Below are 26,763 nucleotides of genomic sequence, written 5' to 3' on the forward strand. Positions count from 1 at the left end.
GGTTGACCAGCTATAAGTAAGAGTAGGTTTATAAATCATATTTTTCATATTGTAGGTTAAAAACTACATCATTCTATAAGATTTTTTTGTAGACCCTGATTGCTGATTCTGGTCTGTCCATGCTAACTTTGCAGAAATTTGTAAGTAAGAATGCAATCATTCCGTCTATTCTCCATCGTAGCACTAGGCATTGAAAACTTGCATAGTCCGACTCTACACCATGAAGTTATATTTTTTATAGTTTATTAACTCTAAATCCGTGCTCTACACTGATAAACACAGCGGGAAACATTTGAACTTGTGACGTCATTGAAATCGTTCAATTGTAGTTGAGCTAACTAATGAAAACACCTTGAGACTTACGGAACAACATATTTCACTATACAGTCAATGAAAGTATTTTTAAAAGGAATAATTGCTTAATAACAATATTAAAATAATACAAAATTTTAATAACTGCACTTACATTAAAAACGTAGCAGCAGTTTTAAAATAGGCTCGAACATTTTTTTTTTTAAACCTGGTAACTTTTTTTTAAATGTCAGTGCTGTTAATGTCAAATCACCAAAATAATAATTAGGACGATATGCAGTTTGTTTACTTCAGTTTTTATTCAATAATAAACACAAATGATATCAGATTTTGCCAAAGAGAAGGTCTTCTGGACCCGAAAGATGAACCTCAAATTGGTAAAATACATACAGAGTAAACCAAACATCTGGAATCCGAAGCATCCTAAATACACTTCCGTGGAATACAGGGACAAAACTTATGCAGAATTTGCAGAGAAATACGGCAATGCGTTCACAGGGCAGGCTGTGAAAGACAGGTGGACGAATATTCGGTCTACTTTTGCTAATTATGTGCGGAAAATTACCGCCAGTCGGATGAAAGGCGATGGAGAGGCAAGTCTCTATGGAGAGTTTGTTTACGTCCTTAGGTCTGCTTTATCGTCGGGATAACTTTAGCTATTTATGATAGAATTTACGATTTAACATTGAAACCTGTCATTTGCGGCCCGCGAGCCTCCCTGGCTATTTTGTATGTAATATTGACAAACGACAATGTCTGATAAAGTCATAAATATTAACAAAGTGCGGCCCGCGTCAACTTCGTTAACTACTATGTGGCCCTTGGCTGCTAAAAGGTTGCCGACCGCGGGTTTATGAGATGCTATGAAAATCGAAGTATTTCCCAATCTTTTCAAACAGCATGATCAGTGAAGTGTACTTAGTCGTAATTTTTGAATGATTATACGGAACTGAACACAATTTCCACAGTTTAAATACTAGGTCAAGTAGGGTACCATTTGAAAGAGTTTTCCAAAACAATTTTTTTAATGATTCAAGTTTATCATAATGTGGTGTAAAGGTGTTATCATTTAGACACTCACTATGAAATATGCTAGTTTTCGTCCAGCTCTAGTTTTCGTCCACTTGACGAAATTTGAATACAAACCTATATTGCTGCACAAATTTGGACTTATTGCAATCCTTAAAGTCTAAAGAATATATCTATTTACATCAAAATGATATTTCGCAAGTAGAAAACTAAAAATGCAACATTTTATTTGCTAATCCGTCAAGTGGACGGAAACTAGCGCAATGACTAAATGTCTTTAAATATCTTGAATTTTATATTTCAGGAGTATAAAGTCAACTGGCCTCTATGGGAGCCCTGTCAGTTCTTAATGAAAGTGAACAGGAGAGCCAAAGCTGATACATCTACTAGTATTGCCGAGGAAGTTGAGGATGTTGTTGACGAGACAAAAGTAAGATTCATTCAAATCTAAGCGCCACTTTCACCATCCCATTAACCCAGGGTTAACCGGTTAAACCTGGAGATATCATGGTTACCAGTACAATTTGACACTGGGGTAATGGTTTAAGGGTTTAACTGCTTAACCGATCGTCGATTTATGTAAAATTGTACTACAATATTTGTTTATAAGGAACTTACTGGTAAATCATGTGTATGTCTGCTTTTCAGGATAACAGTCAACTATCCACAAAAGAAGATGAATGGAGTAGCGATGACAATAATGCTGCCTCAGACAGTTCCGCTACAAACACTAACTGCACTGCTATAGCAAATAACTTAGTTACCGTGTTCAAAGGAGTCCAAAATGACGCCTTCGGTCTAGACAATTCTAGAAATGGAAAAATAGGCAGAGCAGTCAATAGAAAACTTTCACAAATGAATTCTTATGATGCAGCTACGATGTCACATAAAATTATGGAAATATTGTTGCTCTATGATGCGAATAATCCATTGAATCCAAATACATTAAAGTCTGATTATAATAATATGTAATTAAATGTTATTTTTATTTATGCTCCCTTTCATTTCATATACTTATATGACGGATGAATTTTTGAAACCTTACATAAATTCTATACTATTTTCTAGAGATGCACCGGATATCCGGTTACTATCCGGTATCCGGCCGTTATTTTAGTATCCGGCCGGATACCGGATAGTGACCTACTATCCGGCCGGATACCGGATAGTAAAATTAACACATTTTGGGGTAAAAATGGAATCTAAAAAACAGTCACGGTCATAATGCTAACGACACAGTAGATAGAAATGAATACGTAACCAATGTCACACAATACACTTATGTATTTGTTTACACAAAAATACGCGCGCGCACTTGTTGTAACTATAAACGAACTTACTACGTATTTACGTAATGACGTGATAAAACTCGTTACGATCCTAGAAATGTGTCCGCGCGAACGTTCACTACGAAACAGGTGGCCTAGCCAAGGTTACAATCGCTATCGCTTCGACAACGAAACGCTTTGTGTGTCTCTATCACTCTTCCATATTAGTGCGACAGGGACAGTTGCGTTTCGATCGCTACGGAGCGTTAGCGATTGGTACTTTGGCTACGCGGGCTGGTCGAAACCTGCACGACGCGCACCTGCAAAACTCAAAATATAGGTATAGTTCCGCCGGCCGAATATCCGGCGGCCGGATATTCGGCCAGGGTCCAGGCCGGATATCCAGTATCCGGCCAAACAACTATCCGTTGCATCTCTACTATTTTCTACATTTTCGAGTTCAGTAGTTTGCCCATTGTTTTGCAGTTTTATTTTTATTGGTCTGATTACTCTGAGTATAGATCCCGTTTTCTTAGAGTGATTTGAAAGTTTGAAAGGGACGACACTACAGTATTGCCACTTTTTAATTTCTTCTCTTTTTTTGTCAGCCTATAGGTAAAATTCCTTTTTCAAGCCCCCGAGATTTTCCGGCATCCATGAATCTAGTATTTTAACTGGATCTGGCATGAGGGGTGGGGGAAATGACTGAACGGGATAGTCTTAATAGTCTTATGTATCTTTCAGTAGGAGCTGGTAGGAGTATAGGTGAACCAGGATCTATTGAGGGTGCGCCATGTTGCGGAATTTCACTGGAACTAATTTTTTCATACTACACTGAATTGTCACCCTATACATGAGAATAACAGCGCCCTCTTGACAATTATCATATATTACTGGTCAGGCTATAGCAGCGAAAGCGCTATTATTGTTTGTCCTTGTCACAATCTCACATTTTTTTTATTCCCTACCGTAAATTTAGTATGTATACTTGGTCAACCAGATCTTGACAGTAGAAAAAGGCGGCAAATTTGAAAAATGTAGGCGCGAAGGGATATCGTCCCATAGAAAATTTGAATTTCGCGCCTTTTTTTACTGACAAGATTTGGTTGACCAGCTATATTATGGTGGGCAAGAAATAAATTCGACCAATCAAAGTGTCGCATTGCCTGTTTTGTCCCTCACGGAGGCACGCGTATACCATTTCTATAGGATTCTACCTTCTATGTTTTGCCTACTCTGTGCTTGAACAGCTGCGCATGACATTGATATGTCATGATGACAGTGACACTGACATTTTATATTCTTGTAAACTTAGTAAAAAAATATTTATTCCTAAGCTTAAGTTTAAATACTTACGTTTGTTTAAAACTAAGTTATTATGTTTACTATCAAAATCCCACCAAATTGTTTAGAGAGTGTCCAAGAGATTACAAATGTCGATAGTAGCCGCTTCAAACAGTTGCTTAAAACAAAATGGGACGAAATTCACGATCAACCAGATGTTTTTCGCTACAAAGTTAACAAAATGAGAGAAAGAATTGTGGATAATAGATACATACTACTGGTAACCATCTATATTTTCTATTTTTTCGCGTATATAGTTAGATTTCAACATACATACTTATTATGTATACCATTTTTAGTGTTCCGTACCTCAAAAGGAAAAAAACACAAAAATAGTTCTTTACCTATATAGATGACAGGCAAAACTATTAGAATGTGCAGTCATGCGTGAGTCGGACTTAATTTACGGAACCCTTGGAACGCGAGTCCAACTCGCACATGACCGGTTTTTTTTCTAGTTAAATCCTGACCGTGGATACAAGAGAAGAGAGCCGGAGTTCATAAACAGTATCCACAAGCCATACAACCCTGATGAGTTCAATTTTAACAAAACATCAACAAAGGAACATTTGTTTACTATGCATGAAGAGAACAGTAAGTATTGCTTATCTTGCCTAATGTTCTTCACAAAATGTTATTTTATTTTGAAGGGTATGGAAATTATTTTAATAATGCTTGAGCAAGATAATAGTCAGTTCAGTAATAAAATAAAATAAAATTTAAAGGCTCAGTAATAAAAATAAAAAATTTAATTACTTTTTTTTAGATGAAATCAAAGTATTTTAGAGACCTGTATAAAATTATTAATATATGAAATTGGTCTGTGATAACAGATTTTTCGTGTAATATAAAATTAAAAAAAATATTATAATCAAATCTGAACTAACCAATCACAAGTTTCATAGCTTGCTTAATATTTTTAGGTACAGACACCCACCTGTTCCTAGTAAATGTGAGTCCCATATCCCGGTACCACAGTCTGCTGTGCCCGTCGGTCAACAAATGCCTGCCACAGGTTGTCACTGAAGACAGCATAAGACTGGCTTTAGATGTCAAGTTTTTGGCGCAGGATCGGTGAGTTTAGGCAAGTAATCTACAAAAATATATGGATTAAGGCCCGAAATACACCTGTAAGTTTTATTTACGTAAGTAGGGGTAAAGCTATTTGTTAGAATGAGATAACGATATTCATCTCTCATTCTTTAGTATAGCAGTGTCCCTACTTACGTAAGTAAAACTTACAAATGTACTTGGGCCTAAGAGTAGGTAGATGACGTTTTAGTCTACTTGTTTGTCTAAGAACAATAAATAAACCGGAAATAGTGTGATTGAGTAGTAAATAAATCTAATAAATAAATTATCTAATATAATTTCATAATGTAACCAATAGGCGAGTTTATCAGTTATAAGACATACAAAATTATTCAATAATTAACTAAGTAACTATTAATAATAACTGAATTTGCATACTATATAGGTATGTACTAAATTAAAATAAGATGAGCAAATCAGGATGTAACACTAAACTTTCTATACATATAGGGTAAAACACCCTATTATTGGTACCTACAATATCAGTATACAGGCATCATGTTTTTTTTCTCAGTATTATTGTTATTGAGATTTTGAATGTATCATAAATTTGAATATGACAAATGCTCTGAGGTTATGTTTGTTTAGATAATGTTTTTTTTTTAATTAAAAATTTAAGGAATATTAGTTTTATTAATCTTATTTGATTTAATTGCAGTGATCTAAAAATTGGTTTCAACAGTCTCTGTGCTTTTGCTTCTGTGAACCACCTACACTATCACTTGATGTATGAACAGAATACACTTCATGTTGCAACCGACGTAAGTAAATCTTTCTTTATTTTTGATCAAATTCCGTTTGAACCCTTAAAACACCTATTAAAATGTATTTACAACTTGACAAACGCCTACTTTGCTATTTCATTGATTAAGGCACTTGCTTTTCAGAGATAATATGATTTCGTGGTTTCAATCTTTAAGTTTGCACACAACATTAGCAGGCGTGTCTCACTCCGCGATTTCGTCGCTTTGCTGTAGCAAAAAGGTAGCTAAAAGTACATTCGTTCGGCCTCAATTTTGGGGAAAGCCATAAGCCGCGCGTTAGGGTTTGCTCCCGGGAAATACCGGTACCGAAAGTACCGGGAATTCCCGGGATTTAGAGCCAAGCAAAGAACCGGGATTTCATAATTAAAATCCCGGTGCTCCCGGGATTTTCGGGACTAAAATTTCCGGTACAATATTTGACTGCTTTCTGTTACTCAGTATGAAATATCATGTTTTATAAAGAAAATAAATATACATATTTTGTCAAGGCTGATGGTAATACTTTTACGGCTGATCACTACATTAAAATAAATTAAAAAAAAAGTCAATGGGTTTGACAATACCGACAATATAAAATTGCGTAATTTGATACTTTAAGGGCATAAATGTTTGTACGATAAATAATTTTATACGAATAATTAGTTATTTCATATTTGTATACTAACTAGAAGCAAAAAATAGAGACAACTTTGTAATTAATAAAATACTACTTTTAATTCAAATTCAAACACGGTATAAGAAACTCACATAATTATGATAATGATATTTTAAAAATTTTAAATGAATTAATAATTCTGGCTGAATAATTTCTTGATTTGTCGTATTGATAGTTATTATATGTTCGAAGGTCCACAGCCCATTTTGAACGCATGCGAAAATTATCAATTTTTTTATTCTTATTCACAAAACGTCTTACATATTTAAAAAAAAATGATGATATTACTGAGCCACAATTCAGTTTTTTCCAATCAACAAAGATAGTTAAAATATCATGTAGTTTAGGAAAAAAAAAACAAATTATATTAATGATTGTGTGATTTAAAGACACATATTATGGTACAAAAGAAGTGTGTACATTCACTGTGCTACTTTTTTATTGTTTTAAGAAAGATTCGTGGTCGTTTTACGCTTTTTTTTTACTGAAAATTGATGTGAAAACTGATTTTTGAAGGCAGTTCCGAAAATACCGGGAAATCCCGGTTCCATTTTTGTCCGGTACCGAAAATCCCGGTTCTTTTAAACAGTACCGGTTCTGCAATCCCTACCGCGCGTGGCGCTGCTTTTATTGATGACTGTAATTTACGCCTTCAAATAATTGGAGTTGTCAAAATGAATTATTTGCTACTGCCCTTCTAACTCCATCATCAGATTAGATAAATGGTACTAAATTATTGTACCTATTGTAATTTTCATTAAGTAGGTACATACATGTATTATACGTAGGTACTTTCCATTAGTTACTTACCAATAATTTTATAAAAGCGGTTTATTTAAATTTTATTTAATCAGCGAGTTCTAATTTTGTTACAGAAATGCACCCACTTAACAGGTCCCCTCTACATAATAAATAACGTTGTCCCAGCATTCTGTTTCCAAGTGAAAAAAGAAACAAAAACTCAAGCAGTTAAACACATCTTTAGACTGGCTGAATATCTCGTGTCTAAGTCCATAGGACACAATATATTAGTTACTGATGGGGAGCCTGTGGTACCAGGGTGTAATAACGTGGTGCCAGAGTGTAAGAATGTGGTACCTCGGTCTAATGATATGGTACCAGGGTATAAGGATAGTGAGGTGGTGAGAGTACTGGTGACGCCAAGATTGAGCACTGCCGGTATTAAAATGCTGACGTCGTTCAATGTGGCTGTTTTGGAGCTGAGCGGATGGTTTCCTATGTACAGTAAGTAATTATCTTATCTTAAACACTTATCGACGCGCGCGGCTACAGCCCCATATGGACCTTAGTGCATTCCGACAAGGTTCACAATGACATGCCGTGCAAGAAGGCGTGGAGTTTAAAAGGTTAATGGAAATAGCAAAGGATGTAAACAAGTTAAACAACAATTAGGCACGCACTTACGAATTCGTTTCTACTTACCGTATTTTAAAGAAAGAATATGTTTCATCGACTATTAAATATATTCACAAACCTTGTATTTGTGTTTTTTGTGAATGTTTTTTTCGTTTTTCATATTTCATTAAAAACAAACTTTGTTAAAATTATTAAGTTAAGTATGTGTCAAATATGATACCTATTTCTATTTATTTTTTGGTATTTCTAGTAATCGCCGTTTCGTTAGTTACCTATATATTATACATTATACTATAAGTATACAAAGTATACATGGTTAACTATACTATACGTATGATTCGAATGATGGCGTTAAAATACTATTTGAAATGTCAAGAATGATGTAGGGTAAAACAACCTTTAATAGGCACTGAACATTCTAATTTTTGCCACCTCTTTTATACCTATTTCAGTTTTTTTTGTAAAAATGTTATATGTAGGTATTGGTAATGTTTATAAAAAAATAAAATAAAAAAAATAAAAATCATTTATTTTGGACCACAAAAAATCCATAATATGTTAGTCGAACATGTACATGCAGGAGCTTGTAACTTAGACTATGTTAGTACTTAAAATTAACTTATATATCTACCTACTACATTTCATAGGGAGCTAAGGAACGGTGCAGGTTCGACCAGTGCTGCATATAGCTACTATCGAGCCTACCCGCTATCACACTTATAATGTACTGCGATCTGTAGAAAAAAATAGACTGACAGACATACGAAAGCATTTTATCCCAAACTGAAACGGACACTCGCTTTCGCTCTGTGTATTACATAATACCTATTGGTTTTTGTTTCAGATCCTGATAATTTCGATACATTCAGTGCGGCAGATCTGGAGAAAGAATTGAGTAAATGGAAGTTACCTAACTTTGACGAGTTATGTGATGAAGTTAAATCATTGTATTAATTGTATGTGATACCTTTACCTACATATTATTTATGTCTTTATTATACCCAAAGCTAAGTACCTAAAAGTACAACTTAAATTAGACAATTAATTTTGAATATATTCCTCCCAACATACATAAAGAAACAATTACCAAGAAACAATTCTTATCACTTTTAAATAGGTAACAAAAAAAATTATTTGTAATCTTTTTCTTAAATAGGCGTACCTACATACTTATTCATGTTGTTTTACCACAGAAACTTGATGGTTATAGTTTATTAACTAGGCACTGCCTGGCAATTTATGTTGAGCAGGTTGAATATAATGTGTCCGCATATACCGGCTGCTTATGGACCTTGAAATTTTCAATGGCATGAACATCAAATGGCACTCAGACCGGTTTCGTACACCTTTGCTCCGAGAAAATGCTACTTTATTTATAGTCAAGTATATTGTTTTACGACGCTGCATTATTATGAACGAATTCGCGTACGTCAGCTCCCTGAATTATTACATGAATCATTCGTGTTTACAAAGTCGGGTTCACTGCTTCCTTGACCCCGCTCTATAATAAATTACGTCCACCCGGCAGGCCGGCATCAATCGTTTCAGTGTGTGACATACACGCGCGGCGTCATGAGGCTCCCGGTTTTATTTTTGTTTACAATCGTTCTCATACAATACGGTGATTGCAAGAGCACGTGGTTCGGAGATATTGTCGGTAAATTTAGCGAAAAAACTACACAGCTGAAGAATTATGTGCAGGACAAAGGACGCAGTTTTATTAATTACGTTGATGGTGTGCAAAATAAAGTGACTTCTTATTTTAAACCTACAGCTCAAAAAAGGAGCTTGGCCGTGACAACAGAAGACCAGATTAACGACAGGTTTGAAATTTACTTAAATGAAGCGGAAATTCATGACTCTGAGTTGTTTGAAGTTATTGCTCCAACTGATATGAAATATAATTGCACGCCCGATGATCCAACGATACATATGTCGACGCCACAATTAATAGCCCTTCATGGATACCCTGCCGAGTCCCATATGGTCATCACTGAGGACGGATACATCCTCACGCTGCACAGAATTCCTCATGCCAAAGTGGGCAATGGGAGCAGACGTATTGATATTCCTCGAAAGACTGTTCTTTTGCATCACGGTTTACTCGGCAGCTCTGCAGACTGGGTTATTGCGGGCCCAGAAAAAAGTCTGGCATATGTTTTGTCTAACGCCGGATATGATGTTTGGCTGGCGAATGTCAGAGGGAACACATATTCGAGAGCTCATATAACTTTAAAACCTGAATGCCGGGCTTTTTGGAACTTCACATTCCACGAGGTCAGTCAGCACGACTTGCCAGCTGTGATTGATTACATAATGGAGAACAAAGGATGGGACGCCAAGCTCAATTATATTGGACATTCCATGGGCACGTCAGTTTTATTCGCTTTGCTGTCAACGAAAACCCATTACAATAAAATTTTAAGAGCAGGCTATGCACTCGCGCCTGTAGCTTTCATGACGGAGATTAAAAGTCCGATAAGACTGCTGGCCAGATTTGCTGATGACATCGATTTTTTACTAAATCTTCTTGGCCAGAATGAGTTTCTGCCGCAGAACTCTGTCTTGCGGTGGCTGTCGAAGCACGCATGCGAAATAAATCACTTAGAAGAAGCTATTTGTGAAAATTCCTTGTTTATGCTTTGCGGGCATGACGAGAAGCAATTCAACAGGACGCTACTACCGCTCATTTTGGGTCACGTGCCAGCTGGCGCTTCAACGAAAACTCTTATCCACTACGCCCAAGAGATTCGCAATAAAGGCCAATTCCAAATGTTTGACTACGGCTGCGACGGAAATAAGAGACAATACGGGACACTAACGCCTCCTCAATATCCTCTTCAGAATATCACCTTGCCAATCGCCCTGTTAAGTGCGCAGAACGATTGGCTAGCCGGTACCGCTGATGTCACAAAACTGTATCAGCAACTACCTAACCCCATTGAGAATTATGTAGTGCCTTTGAAATCGTTCAATCATATTGATTTTCTGTGGGCAATTGATGCGCCTAAGCTAGTGTACAACAAGTTATTAGACCTCTTAGAAAAAGGAGGTACTAAAACTACTAATCAATATGCAGAAGTTGACGTAGAAATCATAACTAATGAAAGTAATGAACTTGATTAGCTTAGCTTTTAGGTCAGCGCATTTGTAGTCGTATTTTAGATAAGAGTTGATAAAACTTGCGTTAGGGAAGGGAAGTGAGATAACTTCGTATTTTAAGACGAATGTGAGATTAGCTGTAATATTATGTTTAGTAATAAAGTACATATTATCTTTCTACAAGCATTTTGTTTGAATTATATTTAACCTACAGGATGTTATTTCAACTATTCGCTAAATTTTACGAGGATTTCTGAGTTTGTAACATAGTAAAAGTTGCTTTGTATCACCTATGTATTCACCACATAGAATATGGCTAAGGGTTGATAAAAATCCTGTATAAAAACAGTAGCTACCCTAATACCTACCATTTTTATAGGTTCCTACCCACACTAAATGATTATAAGTAGGTACTTATACTTTTGATTTATTTTTTAGCTGGTCCCTGGATGCCATAGGTAATCAAACTACCATTGAGGACCAAAGTATTCGTCAAGACAAATTAAACGAGCTCAAACTCGAGGCGGTTGCGTCATTTTATTACAGAGTTCCTATTCCGTGTTCCAGTTCCATCATCAGATCATCTCCATGTCATAATAATATTGAATTGTCATCCAATTTGGGCAATTTACGAGTACATATGTATTGGTACATATTTTGTTTCGAATCCTGGTAAGGGCATTTGTGTGTTTACTACAAATATTTATTCCTGAATATAATATTATAGTACCCACAACACAAGCCTTACTGAGCTTGCTGTGTAGGACTAGGTCGGTTTGTGTAAGAATGTCCTATGCCATAAAAAGGTGTATTCCCATTTGTGCCGGCCGGACGCAATCGGAATAGGTGAATTCATATGAAACATTCCCATTTGCCCCTGTCCCATGTATAGCGGCGGTCACGTGGGACGAGAACAAATAGGAATACACCAACAAAATTTCTCGTTTGCCTCCTACCTATATCATACAGAAGGTGCATGTGTAGGTCAATTAGATCATACAAAGTCTTATTCACACTGAGCCACTTTGCTACCAACCCCGGTAATGTTTGTAAATTATAAACCCTAGTTCTGTCGTCATATTTCTGAGATGATCATTACGAGTACCTACATTAAAATACAAGTGCGAAAATGAGGAAATTCGCAACGAGTGACCATAAATTAATACACACTGGTGCGATTATTTTTGTACTGTACCATAATGATAAGATCAGCAGTTGTTTATCTACCGCCTCTGTTCTAGTATTGTTTAGACGGTATTGTTTTGTTTATAGTCGTCGCAAAAAAGAGAATTTGATTTGATTGTTTATTGCACCGTATGCGATAACCCAACTGCGACATTACGCAATGTTTCAGCTGAACAGGCATGAACACAATACCTATAGAATTAGACAAAACTATGTTGGCAGCGATTTTGATAGCCCACACTCTGTGTTATTTTAAACGTGTAACTTATTCTATGAAATTATGAAGTTTAAATAACACTTGCAAAGTCTAATAGGATATCTAAATCGCTGCCAACTTACCTTGGTCTAACGCAAGTAGTTAGTACAGTCAACATCGAATAAATAGTGAATCTCTAGCCTCAAAAATAAATCATTAGCCAATTCTTGCTTTAACATTCCCAGCTTGATTTTTTTATTGACCCTTAGACAGCCTGAGAAGGATATGTGTTCCCCAAATCTCCTACAAAATATTCCATATATCCCTTAAAATATTATTTTATTATCTTCATTCACAATCACACCATTCGTGAGTAATTCCATCTTACAAACTTTAATATTATAATTGCATGTATCAAAACAAAACATAATTATGATTCACATTGATACTTTAGACCGTTATGCTTATGATGAGTATTGGTATTAAGTCATTATTAGTTCAATTATAAAATACATTCATACTCGTATGTCCAGAGTCAGTCATAACGGATACTCCTTATCAATAGGTATAGGTATACCTAGTATACCTACGTCGTCGGGATAAAGAAGGAACGTTTGTAATGAGGTCATTGAAACCTGCTGAGCTGAGTACCTTACCTACTTATCTTTGAACATGAATTGCAATAAAACTTCAAAACATAGACTTTCTATTTAGCTCAAGGAGAGGTTAAAGAAGCTATAGTTATCTGACTGATTAATTTGCCTTTAGTGCTTTCTATTTTTCTACTTCTTTCCAATGTGTATATTTTTCCCATTCCTTTTTATGTAATATCCTATTAATTTTGTATGTACATATTTATACCTACTACTATTTACATACAAATCTTTTTACTCGGGTTTAGTCCTGTCTTTCAAAAGCTGAGTTTCGATTTAATAACGCCCGTTGTACTATGTAGGGTCACTTGTCGAACATTGAAACAATCGTACACAGTGAAACTTTGCGATATCTCGGAAACTAAGTGTTATCAGCTAGTGCCGTCTGTCAAGCAAGGGCAGGCTCAGGGACCCCCAGCACCTCCCCAATATGCGAGCGCGCCTCGGAGAAGGAGCACGTTGCTACGAGCGTTATTGTGAATTCGTGCGACAAAAGTAATATTTTTCATTTATGTTTCGCAATTTTTTACCAAGATATAGAGTCTAGTTTGGCGTTATTTAATTTTTTGTTGTGTTCTATGTGTATTATTTTTTTTTTATTTATTTATTTATTGGTTCACCAACAATAGTTTACACTATATAAAGTACAACAACAAACGTTTTGAGTAATTATGCTAAGCGTAACAATTACTTATAGGTAAACACCACTTGCATTGACTAAGGTACTAAAATTACATATACTTAACATACCGTTTACAATAATAATGTAGGCATTAAACTAATAAAGGGGGCAGACATTATTACATTGAGTGGATATCACTAACTTATACTATTATTTTTGCTAAGCAGGCCCGAACAGATTTTTTAAAGTGATACGCAGAGTCAAAGTGTATATCCATTATATGGCTACAGCTATTTACTAAAGTTACTTTGGAGCTAAATATTTTTAAATTTCTTTCACTCTTTGGTGCAGTTTTTTTTAATTGATTCAAAAAACACCCCTAGTCTCACAATGAAACATTTTTATGTAGTAAACAATGAAACTTGATGTTCACTGAACACCAGTATTAGTACACAATGAAACAAACTCATAATTTTTTTAATTAATTAAAGACTATGTCCGAAATTTGTGAAACTAAAATACCATGAAAATTGATAATAATTTGTCTATCATATGACAAAATATAAGATACTTAACCACTGTACTTAACTTTAGAAATGGCTGAGATAGGATAGTTTATATGTTGAATGTTTCATTGATGGCAAGGTTAAGGTCACATGTCTAACATTGAAACAGTCGTTTATAAACACTATGTCGCAAGAAACTGTATGATATCGAGCATGGAGATGCTTAAAACCCTCCCGCGTCCACCTAGTTGGCAATCAAGCTCCGTGGACATAAAAGGCGCCTTTCTCGCAGCATGCCGTAAGTGCCGACCAGATTTTCGATTCACAATGAAACTTAGGTGTGCGTACAATGAAACAAGTCTTTCGCTTTTAGATATTTCAGCAATCTTATAACGATTCCATATTTCGGAAACCTTTTAAATAACAAATTTCAGCCTACCACTATATTCTCCTTTCCTTTCTCATTAATTGATTGAAAGGATGTATGTATTACTGTAACTTATTTATTACAACGTTTCAATGTTTATTAAGGATGTTTCATGGTAGACTGTATATATTACATCTGTTTCACTGTAAAAATTAGAGTGTTTCATTGAAAACATGCACAAGTACACAATGAAACAAAACTCATTTTTCAAAAAAAGGTTTACAATACATAAACTGTTAAAGATAAGTAGAAACCTTGAATGCCATACGATAGCCAACTAAATTGTTTATCTTCATACGAAGTGTCATACTCGTAAGTTTAAAACACCAGAGATAGAAAGGCTTGAACTTTTAGTGTTTCATTGATCAACAACTAACCCTACATGAAGTATAATATACCAACGCAAGCGCTTTAGAAAAAGTCTGTAATTTACCCGATTACGGAATTATTGAAATAGTTGTTTAGCAGAAAAAATGCGTAAAAATGGAAGATTGACTATTGAGTATTGGTACTTCGTGAATCGTGAAGTACATCCGGCAGTTATTCTTGCTGTGTAGTTTCAATGTCTGGTCGACAATTGTGCAGAAATGGGTGGCCAATAAATGGCATTTTCGGAGCCAACCAATGGGTGTTTTACCCTACTTAAATGAATGAATTTTTAATTTGAACCATGTTGTTTAGTAAATCAGGAAGAATCTAGCTTGTTTGAGAAAGCAATGAAACCAAAGAACTACAACTTTATTTGGTTTTTGAAGGGTTCTAATTAAACGGAGGAGTAAAAACACCCCTGTAGTGGACATGGCATTACGCATGGCAAATGCTTACCTATAAATTAAAATTTTCTATGGGACGATATCCCTTCGCGCCTACATTTTTCACATTTACCGCCTTTTTCTACTGACAAGATCTGCTTGACCAGCTATATTTAACATTAGTTTTTAAACTCGCAGCATTTTATCATAAACAATAATCATAGAGCGGCTTTTCCTCTTTGGATGGTAGGATTAGGTAAGGATGGATAAGGCCCAAACGAGGGCATGGCATGAGTGGTGGGGATAACTGACAGAACGGGATAGTCTTATGTATCTTTCACTAGGAGTAGCAGAGAAAGCGCTATTATTGTTTGTCTTTGTCACAGTCTCATATTTTTTTATTCCCCACCGTAGTTTATGGTGGGATACAAACAATGCGTAAACGTCAAATTGGTGTGAAACATATGAACAGTGCAAAGATTATCAGGAAAAATATTGAAATCAGTGTTTCGTGTGCATGTGGTAGTACTTAACAATTCAACAAATACGGTGAATTGCTCAGTTTTGCGCTGTACAAGTGACTGCCGGCAAAAACAGGACAACGTAACATTTCACAGGTAAATACAGTATTTTATACTTCGGTCACATTATCATGCTTAGTAACAGCATCCTACAATCTATATAAATTAAAATCTGAGTAGAAAAAGCATTTACAGTAAATAATAACTCGGGTAAAAAAAATTACCTATAAATATTTCCTGATAAATTAACCGACCAAATTACGTACGCATATTGACAGTAAGCCGTGACCCTTTTAATAACGTGTATTCAATTTAGTCGCATTGCTATTAATCGAGGGATACCAGCCCGTGATGCATACAATTACCCCAAAATTCGGGTATTTTGTATTTTAATAACATTTTTATAAATAATTTTGCTGTAGAACTTGACATATACGAACAATAAAATTGAACTGTGTTTAAATTAGAATGTAAATTATATAATTATATTATGTATTTAAGCATTACGGATTCTTTCTAACGTTATAGGATAGGGGGTTTTGCCACGACTCAGAGAATCTAATTGATATGCTGCAGGCACTAATTCTTAATTTTGCAATAAGAGTGACAGATTACAAAATGAATATTTCGTTTATTACCTCCAGATTTCCACAAGATGCAGGCACGCGTGCTAAATGGATTTTAGCAACCGGAAGGAGAAACTGGGCACCGACGCAAAACTGCCGGATATGCTCAAAGCATATTTACGAAAACCTACCTTTTCTATTTCTTCCTGTGGCACACAGTATGCTAAAAATTCTTTCTTTAGGCGTACTTGTAATATGTATAATGAATCGTTTAATGATATAGACATTTTTGTTCATAGTTTGTCCGTTTTCAAGAACAAAGTTCGGCATATTTTGTTTACTAGTAATTGAAAAATTGTTTCAAGTAAATATTTTGCATTGTTTTCTTACTTTATTTGCGTGTTGTACTCACAATTATTGAACTATACCTACGGGTAATTTAAGTAACCTATTTACTTTTCATTGTAATAGTCAACTTAGTAACGTATGAAACTTTAGGCCTATTTTTAGTCATTTTTGTAAGACTTATTTGTAAAAGGCTGTTTGTTTTCTAAATAAATAAATAAAAAAATTGGCCCATTGATATTTTATTTATCGCTGCGTCTTACGTAGGCGAACAACTCGCAAACGTGATTAAAATTACCCCAATATTTGATAATATTGGGGTAATTTTTAATTATATGGTATCCCCGGGTTTGTGACGTCATCTATGTCTATCCCTTACGGGGGCACGCGGTAGGCCACATCTATAGAAATACTACCATCTATGGGCCCAAATAAGGCCTGATAGACAGGAAGAATCATATTTTTATAGTCTTTGTCTTACCTTACTCTACTATAACAAGTTGGGTGTGTTTCAGTGTAGCTTCAGCCGACTCGACTACAGAAAATATGTCCAACGTTTGAATTTATACTTGTGCCTCGAACAGTTTTCATACCTTGACATTGACGTTTCAATGACAAATGACATAACAAGTAAAACAATCATTTTGTCGATATAATACTACAATTTTTGTGAATTTCGTAGCTGTTTTAGTAAAACTTATGAAATAAAATAGTGAGAATAGAGATCACTAAACAATATGGCATTATTCAAAGGTTGGAGGTACGCTGCCTTCATCGGCGGTTTTGTGGGAATAATCGGACTGACTCTGTACCCAATTGCATTTAGTCCTATGATGGATGCTAGCGAATATAGTAAGTTTTTAGCAACACAATGTTTATTTTACAAGTCGTAGAATCGAATGTCCTGTTAAAAAGAAATGAAGTTTCAAAATCAACACAGACATAACCTAATTTTGTAGGTCTAACAAAAGTTTAGTACAAGCTTTCCACCAGATATTTCGCAAATTTTCAGTTTTCTCGCAACCTACTCAATAAATATATTAGTGAAGATTGAAATATAACTCATTCATTGTTTTAGAAAGCATTCAAAAGGAAGCTAGAAGAAATATCAACATTGAAGACATTCAACCTGGTAGTAAGTATAAATTCATATATAGAAATTATACCTTTTATACTTAATCTTAGTCGAATTGGGTAAAGTCATGTGAACTATGTGAAGTAACAGAAATAGTTTTTACAGTACATATGGTGCTACTTTCTTGAACTAGTGCGGGGAAGAGCATTTTTCGTGCGTATGTCGAAAGTTTAAAGTGCCATATGTTCTGTAAAATGTTGTACGATACATGTGCGAATAGGTAATTCGCGTCTCCTTGTCGATTTAAAACTCAACCGAAGGGAGTTTATCGCCACTCATTTCGAATTTCCTCTTTTCCACACGTGTATTGTAAATAACTATTTTTTGCTTGGGGCAAGAGAAATAGTATAGGACAATTTTACACAGATCAACCTAGTGCCAGAGTAAGCTCAATAAGGCTTGTGTTATGGGTACTAGACAAAAATATATATGTAATATGTATATATAAATACTTGTAGGGTGACTGCTGTAGTATAGGTACATAGTAATTGGCCACTCTTAACAATAAGGTTTCAATTGGCTTGTTTGTTTCCGATTTGTTAGGACTGAGTGGCCAATCACTATGCAGTGGCCACTATAGAAGTCACTACATAAAAACATACATAACTCAGGAACTCGGGTATTTGTGATAAACACACTTATAATTGAGATAATATGTTATGGGTTCTAGCAGAATTACCAGTGCTTCACCCGAAAGAGTGGAGCATATTACTGAGCCAGAACCCTTTTGTTTTGCTGCAACGCACACAGCACATTTATTGATACATCTTGTTCCCGATTTTAGTTTTAGTTTGATATTGTTATTGTTCCTGTTTTTTTCTGTCAATGTGTGTATTGTGGCAAGCTAATAAATGGTTTATTTATCATGTGGAAGATTATACATCAGTATTTTTTGTTTTTAGATATGAAAGTATGGAGTGATCCCTTTGACCGCAAGAAGCCTCAGAGCGAGTGAATATTATGTTATGTAAATAGTGTAATTATACTAATTATGTTTATGTTTTTGTATTAAAGTTTAGTTAATTAATATAATGATATTTGTTATGGCCTGATAAAGGTACGACGGATTTAAAACCAGAGATGACACAGAAACGCCCAGAGTGGCGTTTACGGACTAGGAGGGCCGACCCCAAGAGACATGGAAAATAGGCTCGGGAGAAGAAGAAGAACAGAAATAGGAGTGTAGTATTATATTTTTAATATGAAACTAATAAACCTAGGTAGGTCAAAAACTATATAAATAATAGTGAACATTAATAGAACAAACATAATGTGCATCTAAAACAGAACCTCCTTATATTTTGAAGTCGGCTATTTTTGGGGACGATTAAAACGTGAAGTCGATTGAAACGTTTCAATCGTCCACAAGCAAGTTGTTTCTATCGTCCCCACACCTCGTTTTTCACTTCTAAGTCAAATATAATACATAAAAAAGACTCGAACGCTGATCAACGGCCATTAAAACATTCGTTTATTCCTAACTCGAACACCAACATATATAGGTAATTTGATTAGTCAAAATATAAGAGTAAACGAAGTTATAAATACGAGAGCACAAATACTTACTTTTTACCGCGAAAAACTGGTTTGGCTCGTAGACACTTCTGTCTCGCACCTTCGCTCGATCGCTCGAGGGCTGCTGGTAGAGGATTCAAACATGGCCGACCGCGTGTACCGAGTGTTGCGACGGACGCGTAGGTATTATAGTTTTCGAGAAATTTGACTTGTTTCAATCATGATGTGTTTCTATTGTCCCCGGTCTACCCTACACACCAGCAGAATTTAACAATAATTTAACTTTTAATCGGAAAGAGCACTTCTAAAATTCATTTTTATGGGGACATACACGCGATTTAAATTTCGCATATCGATCATGTTTTCCAAATCTTTTTTCTTCGTTATTAGTTTATGTAAATCGAAGTTGGAGATATTCTCGATCCAGCAATTAAAACGAGAATTATTTGGCAATTTCTTTTTTGCGGACTATTTTAATCAGGCATATTTTATGGCTAAGCCGTGCAATATAGAGTATTTGTATTGTATTGTAAATTATAAACTAAGTAAGTACGTATTAGCCAGGCTACGTTAGATAATTCCATTATTATTAACAGTCAAATTAAAGAGCCTGATAAAAACGGCACGCTTATTTCTGTGGAGTTCTATCTAATGCTAAAAAATGACCTCCATATTTAAAATTCATTTATTTACGTTACACGTTCATCTTTGGGTCACAAACTTACATATGTGTGCCAAATTTCAACTTAATTGGTCCAGTAGTTTCGGAGAAAATAAGCTGTGACAGACGGACGGATAGACAGACGCACGAGTGATCCTATTAGGGTTCCGTTTTTTCCTTTTGAGGTACGGAACCCTAAAAACGAAGTAGGTATAGGGTGTAAAAACAAATGTTTAAAGTGAAACTTTATATACATATAATGATACATGTACCTGGACCATCCCACTAACCCGGGGTTAACCCGTTAAACCGTCAACCCAGTGTCAAATTGTACTGGTAACCATGTTAACTCCAGGTTTAACCGGTTAACCTCGGGTTAGCGGGATGGTGCAAGTGGCGCTAAGGTGCATTGTTGGGACAACTTTGAATGGGGGGTTATTTAAAAAATTGCAGATATCTACTAAATTTCCAGCACTTTCTACAGTAGCAACAGTGAGCAAGAACCTTTGGTGATCATTGCAGAAGAAGTTTAGCCAAAGTATGCAGTGCTACCAATAGTAGATATTATAGTTCGTTTTTTTAGCATTAGAAATAAGGTAAACAATCTTGATGTCTTTTAATTGAAAAACACATTTTAAAAATAAGTTACGGCAAATATGTAACAATTATGAATCTAATACGATCATTTATATTCTTCTGTTTTCATAAGTAATACGAGGGGTGTTCAAAATATTCTCGGTATGAGAATGAAAACAAACAAGTACGAAAAGGTTGATATTTTTATTTTTCAATATACTCCCCCCCTATGTTCATACACTTAAAAGATCGATCAATTATTTTTTTTAATCCTGCATAAAAATATTTTTTATCTTTGGTGTAAAAATGCTCCTCCCCTGCCGCCTTCAATGCTTCATCATCGGAAAATTTATTTCCACGCAGATCCTTTTTAAGATTGGGGAACAAAAAGAAGTCGCTGGGGGCTAAGTCCGGACTATACGGTGGGTGAGTAACAGTTTCAAACCCACATTCAACAATAGCTGCCTTGGCAATATGAGCAGTATGGACGGGGGCGTTGTCATGCAGAAGCATAACACCTTTGGTTAACTTTCCTCGCCTCTTTTCTTTGATAGCATCCTTTAATTGACGTAGAATGTTAGCGTAGTACTGTCCTGTGATATTTACACCTTTTTCTTTATAATCGATCAGTAATACTCCTTCACAATCCCAAAATATCGTGGTCATGACCTTGCCAGCTGAAGGGATGACCTTGAACTTCTTGGGATGAGCTGAACCCTTAATGTGCCACTGCATGGACTCTTGTTTACTCTCTGGGTCATAATGATGAACCCAGGTTTCATCTCCAGTAACTATTCTTTGCAGCACCTCATCAGGATTTTCACCGCACAGGTCAATAAAATCGGAACAACAAGCTACACGCATGTCTTTTTGAAGCCGAGTCAGCATTCGCGGAACCCATCTTGCACTTACTTTTGACATATTAAGATGGTCATGGATAATATCATGTACGGTACCAATAGAGAGATTGGTTACTTGTGCTATAGATTTTACCTTCACTCGACCATCTTCCAATATAAGTTTTTCCACTTTATCAATATTTTCTTGTGAAGTAGCTACTACAGGCCGGCCAGGTCTAGGGTCGTCTTCAACACTCTCCCTTCCACGTTTAAACTCGCTTGACCACTTTTGAATGGTAGATAAAGAAGGAGCAGACTCACGGTAAACACAATCCATTTCCTCTTTTATGGTTTTTTGATTTTTACCCTGTTTTGTCAAGAATTTTATCACGCATCGATGTTCTAATTTAGTTAAGAGTGCTATTACCTTTCGGGGATGAGCGAGTTTAGGTATTTTACGCGCTGCGGCAGGCCCCGCGAGCTCAGTACGCTGATCCGTTCCACCGCATTTTCCCTCGGTCGCACTAACAATGATGGATTAAACATTCTTGATCCGATCGTGAAGCATATTGAAATCAACCATAACAACACTAACTGTACTTTAATATCAAAGTCCTAAAAATGTTATTTGGTACGAAAATACTAAATCCAGTGCTACACACTTATGTATACATACTTATGTAGGTCATTATTACTAAAAAGAAATTATACGTAAGTACTTACTTAGGTACTCGCTTATTTTCATTTTTCGTCATTGCATATGGTATAGGTTGTATAGTGAAACTATTTTAGCTATATAATAAAACCTTTAATTTGTATCAACGAGGGTTTAGAAACGAGCTGGTACTAAGCATCTGATGATGAAGCCTGATGATGATGATGAAGGTGGTCACGGATACCAATCAACCATGTAGTAACATGATTAGGCTCGTTTGATTCGTCTCAAGAAGATCTTTGGCACTAGGTGATACTCAGGGTCTGATGATGGAGCTGGAAGGTAGTCACCGGTACCAGTCAACCATGCAAATAAACCACTTCGTGTTTGGGCTCGTTTGATTCATTTCAACAAGATCTTTGACACAAGATATGACTCAGGGTCTGATGATGGAGCTGGAAGGTGGGCACCGGTACCAGTCAACCATGCACCTAAACCACTTCGTGTTTGAGCTCGTTTTATTCGTCTCAACAAGATCTTGGACACTAGGTGATACTCAGGGTCTGCTGATGGAGCTGGAAGGTGGTCACCGGTACCAGTCAACCATGCAACTAAGGGATCATCCATTAATTACGTCACACGAATTTCTAGGTTTGTTTACCCCTCCCGTCCTTGTTACACTTGGTCACATTTTGCAAACCCCACCCCCCTGGTGTGACGTCACATTTTAGGCAATTTTGTTTTCAACGAAATCGACAATATTAACTCGGCATAATTTTTTTAATAAAAAAATATTTTTGATATATATGTCGAAGAGGGAGAGGGGGGCTAATTGTGTGGGGCTATTGATAGCGGGTGGTGGGCATGGTACCTCGATGTATTACTTTACAGCCAAAATAGTAGGTATGCTACCGGTGCATGAAATAAACATTCGGATTCGTTAACCATACTAGTGTCTACTATATTTCAGTACTAAATAATCAAAATAACTAAACGATCTTACGATGGAATCGGATTCAATAAAAATAAAAAGATCACATGAAATCGTTCAAATCTTTATTTAAGTCAAACTACACCGGCTCCAACCCTACACCTCTGACCCGAGAAGATTTAACCCGGCAACAAACTCGGCGGGACACATCTTTTCAAAACAACACATATAGTCCGTCAACCAAATCTTGTCAGTAGCAATGTAAAGCAAACTAAAGTAGGGCAACACTCAAAGAGCAGTATTGCGCTAAGAATAGCAGCAATGTACATCGAACCAAAAGATTTTTTTTTCCGCTGAGCGCGCCCTGCGTACGTTAATTCAAATTGTCACTCGCGGTTTATTGAAAAAATTTGAAACATGGACGGACAATTTAAAAGCGATGTTAAAACAATGTTAATCAAAATGATGAACAAATTTGAAGATATCAAAAACAACTGCCTATCGTAGTGCTTATATTCTCTTTGTTCCCTATCTATGTCTTCTATGTTTACTAAAATAAAATCATATCAAAATGCAGATAATTAGATAGTGCATATATTTGTTATTTACAATATAATATGCCACTTGTTAATGTAAATTAGTGTACTCTTCTGGATGAATATGACATACCTGTGTAATTTTTTTGATTGGTATATATTGTACAATAGGATTACATATTAAAAATAAAACAACTGATATTTGGGTGTTTATTTAATTTAAAGGTAAATAAGATAAGGGTCACTTTAGCTTACACTATAATTCAGGTCATTAATTGAAAAAATATAATGAAGTTACCAATGTTACCGGGTCACTTCAACCAAGCATAATACTCTGTAGTATTATTGCATCTTTGTAAATAGTCACAACTGATTGCTGAAAATATTAGACATGTGGGCCTATGGACGGTTTCCAGGACACAATTTATGGTCTTGTTGGATAGATTTAGGCATACGTTTTAATTTTATTTATGCCTTTTAACCCTAAAACAAAAAAACTGAACATAATCTTAAAAGTTCGAAAGAGTTCTTCCAGTATGTACTTGTCATAATAACCTCAATTTTTAGTAATGTTTACCATCAACGAGCATGATTGTACATTGTAGGCCCCTTAGCTTTGCTTATTCTTATTTAATGTATTGGTATTTAATGGTGACAGCAGAAATATCTCTTGAAACAGAAACGATTCAGAATGAAAACCAAATGAAAACAAATAAGGTGACGGCTGTCGTTCACGATCCACATTCCACAGATAAAACACAGATGACACGCATTTTGGAATTATTCGAACACAGTGTTGCTAACCCGCGATTTTTCAAATTTGCCGCCTTTTACTACTGACAAGATTTGGTTGACGGACTTTAGTTTCTTTATTTTACAAAAGTAAGCTTATAATGGCACATAAGAAATCAAAATAACACTTGGAATAAAACACTTAGCTAAACGGTTAAAGAACGTGAGAATCTATAAGCTTTCAGAATAATCCTTCAGGTATAAGCCTTCAGGAACGTAGCGAATTAGGCACGAGCTTGGCTAACGTCCGATCTCTAGCGCGGTCCGATCAAGAAGAAGGAAGCCAGTTCCAGCGGCGGAGCCAACCGCTCCCGCCTCCAATTCAAGTTGGTAAACCTGCCTGACCAGTCTACCAACATAACGACAAAATTGCCTGCTCGTGCCTACGTTCACTCAAGATACACATCTTGACGTTCCAAAGCCTTCTACCTGTCATTTTAGTTCAACAATACGCCAATAGATGGTGGCGTTATTCACTACGCAACTTTATTATTTCGTTACAAGCAAATAATACGTAGCCAAACATTGCTAATCGACTTTATACAGGCATTTAAAGCTATGAACTGTAACACTGCAATATGTCGTTCTGGTGTCTCGCTCCGACATATAAATATTAGTAATTTTATAACACAACGAAAGTTACATCCAAAATCTCATTATTTAACTGTGCAGCGAATAAAAAAATATAAATTAATTTTCGGTTACTGATGAGGCTAAAGTGACATCACAATGTTTGTGACTCCCCCCTCCCCCATGTCACAACATGTCACATTTTCTTGATCCCCTCCCTTCCCCTAAACGTGTGACGTAATTAATGGATGACCCCTAAACCACTTCGTGTTTGAGCTCGTTTGATTCGTCTCAACAAGATCTTGGACACTAGGTGATACTCAGGGTCTGATGATGGAGCTGGAAGGTGGTCACCGGTACCAGTAAACCATGCAACTAAACCACTTCGTGTTTGGGCTCGTTTTATTCATTTCAACAAGATCTTTGACACAAGATAGGACTCAAGGTCTGATGATGATGCTGGAAGGTGGTCACCGGTACCAGTCAACCATGCAACTAAACCATTTCGTGTTTGAGCTCGTTTGATTCGTCTCAGCAAAATTTTTGATACAAGATAGTACTCAGGGTCTGATAATGGAGCTGGAAGGTGGTCACCGGTACCAGTCAACCATGCAACTAAACCACTTCGTGTTTGGGCTCGTTTGATTCGTCTCAACAAGATCTTTGACACAAGATAGTACTGAGGGTCTGATGCCATGGAGCTGAATGGTGGTCACCGGTACTAGTCAACCATGCAACTAAACCACTTCGTGTCTGGGATGACCACCTTCCAGCTGCATCATCAGACCCTGTGAGTACTATGTTGTGTCAAAGATCTTGTTGAGACAAATCAAGCGAGCCCAAACACGTAGTGGCTTAGTTGCATGGTTGACTGGTACAAGTGACCACCTTCCAGCTCCATCATCAGACCCTCACTACTATCTTGTGTCAAAGATCTTGTTGAGACGAATCGAACGAGCCCAAACACGAAGTGGTTTAGTTACATGGTTGACTGGTACCGGTCACCAACTTCAAGCTCCATCATCAGACCCTGAGTTCTATCTTGTGTCAAAGATAAGTCTTGTGTCTTGTGTCGTTAAGAGTAATCAAACGAGCCCAAACACGAAGTGGTTTAGTTGCGTGGTTGACTGGTACCGGTGACCACCTTCCAGCTCCATCATCAGACCCTGAGTCCTATCTTGTGTCAAAGATCTCGTTGAGAGTAATCAAACGAGCCCAAACACGAAGTGGTTTAGTTGCGTGGTTGACTGGTACCGGTGACCACCTTCCAGCTCCATCATCAGACCCTCAGTACTATCTTGTGTCAAAGATCTTGTTGAGACGAATCAAACGAGCCCAAACACGAAGTGGTTTAGTTGCGTGGTTGACTGGTACCGTTGACCACCTTCCAGCTCCATCATCAGACCCTGAGTTCTATCTTGTGTCAAAGATCTCGTTGAAAGGAATCAAACGAGCCCAAACACGAGGTGGTTTAGTTGCGTGGTTGACTGGTACCGTTGACCACCTTCTAGCTCCATCATCAGACCCTGAGTTCTATCTTGTGTCAAAGATCTCGTTGAGAGGAATCAAACGAGCCCAAACACGAAGTGGTTTAGTTGCGTGGTTGACTGGTACCGTTGACCTCCTTCCAGCTCCATCATCAGACCCTGAGTTCTATCTTGTGTCAAAGATCTCGTTGAAAGGAATCAAACGAGCCCAAACACGAAGTGGTTTAGTTGCGTGGTTGACTGGTACCGTTGACCACCTTGCAGCTCCATCATCAGACCCTGAGTTCTATCTTGTGTCAAAGATCTCGTTGAAAGGAATCAAACGAGCCCAAACACGAAGTGGTTTAGTT

General features: G+C 36.4%; 4 protein-coding genes across 4 annotated transcripts; all 4 read left to right on the forward strand.

The window, feature by feature from the left end:
* Positions 1-561: 561 nt before the first annotated feature.
* On the forward strand, positions 562-2,313 carry LOC134654843 (uncharacterized). The gene is made up of 3 exons (XM_063510313.1): positions 562-905; positions 1,646-1,771; positions 1,990-2,313. Exons 1-3 carry the CDS (start codon positions 630-632, stop codon positions 2,311-2,313), a joined length of 726 nt encoding a protein of 241 aa, XP_063366383.1. The 5' UTR covers positions 562-629.
* Positions 2,314-3,954: 1,641 nt separating this feature from the next.
* On the forward strand, positions 3,955-8,840 carry LOC134654670 (GDP-D-glucose phosphorylase 1). Its single transcript, XM_063510147.1, has 6 exons — positions 3,955-4,173; positions 4,412-4,547; positions 4,877-5,027; positions 5,704-5,806; positions 7,340-7,709; positions 8,686-8,840. Exons 1-6 carry the CDS (start codon positions 3,988-3,990, stop codon positions 8,793-8,795), a joined length of 1,056 nt encoding a protein of 351 aa, XP_063366217.1. The 5' UTR covers positions 3,955-3,987; the 3' UTR covers positions 8,796-8,840.
* Positions 8,841-9,318: 478 nt separating this feature from the next.
* On the forward strand, positions 9,319-11,117 carry LOC134654665 (lipase 3-like). The gene has a single exon (XM_063510141.1). It carries the CDS (start codon positions 9,414-9,416, stop codon positions 10,965-10,967), a length of 1,554 nt encoding a protein of 517 aa, XP_063366211.1. The 5' UTR covers positions 9,319-9,413; the 3' UTR covers positions 10,968-11,117.
* Positions 11,118-17,327: 6,210 nt separating this feature from the next.
* Positions 17,328-18,883, forward strand: LOC134654680 (small integral membrane protein 20). The gene is made up of 3 exons (XM_063510159.1): positions 17,328-17,568; positions 17,795-17,851; positions 18,754-18,883. The coding sequence occupies exons 1-3, from the start codon at positions 17,454-17,456 to the stop codon at positions 18,804-18,806; spliced, it is 225 nt and encodes a 74-aa protein (XP_063366229.1). The 5' UTR covers positions 17,328-17,453; the 3' UTR covers positions 18,807-18,883.
* Positions 18,884-26,763: the final 7,880 nt, after the last annotated feature.

The sequence above is a fragment of the Cydia amplana genome, chromosome 15 (genome assembly GCF_948474715.1).
Source record: "Cydia amplana chromosome 15, ilCydAmpl1.1, whole genome shotgun sequence".
Lineage (NCBI taxonomy): Eukaryota > Metazoa > Arthropoda > Insecta > Lepidoptera > Tortricidae > Cydia > Cydia amplana.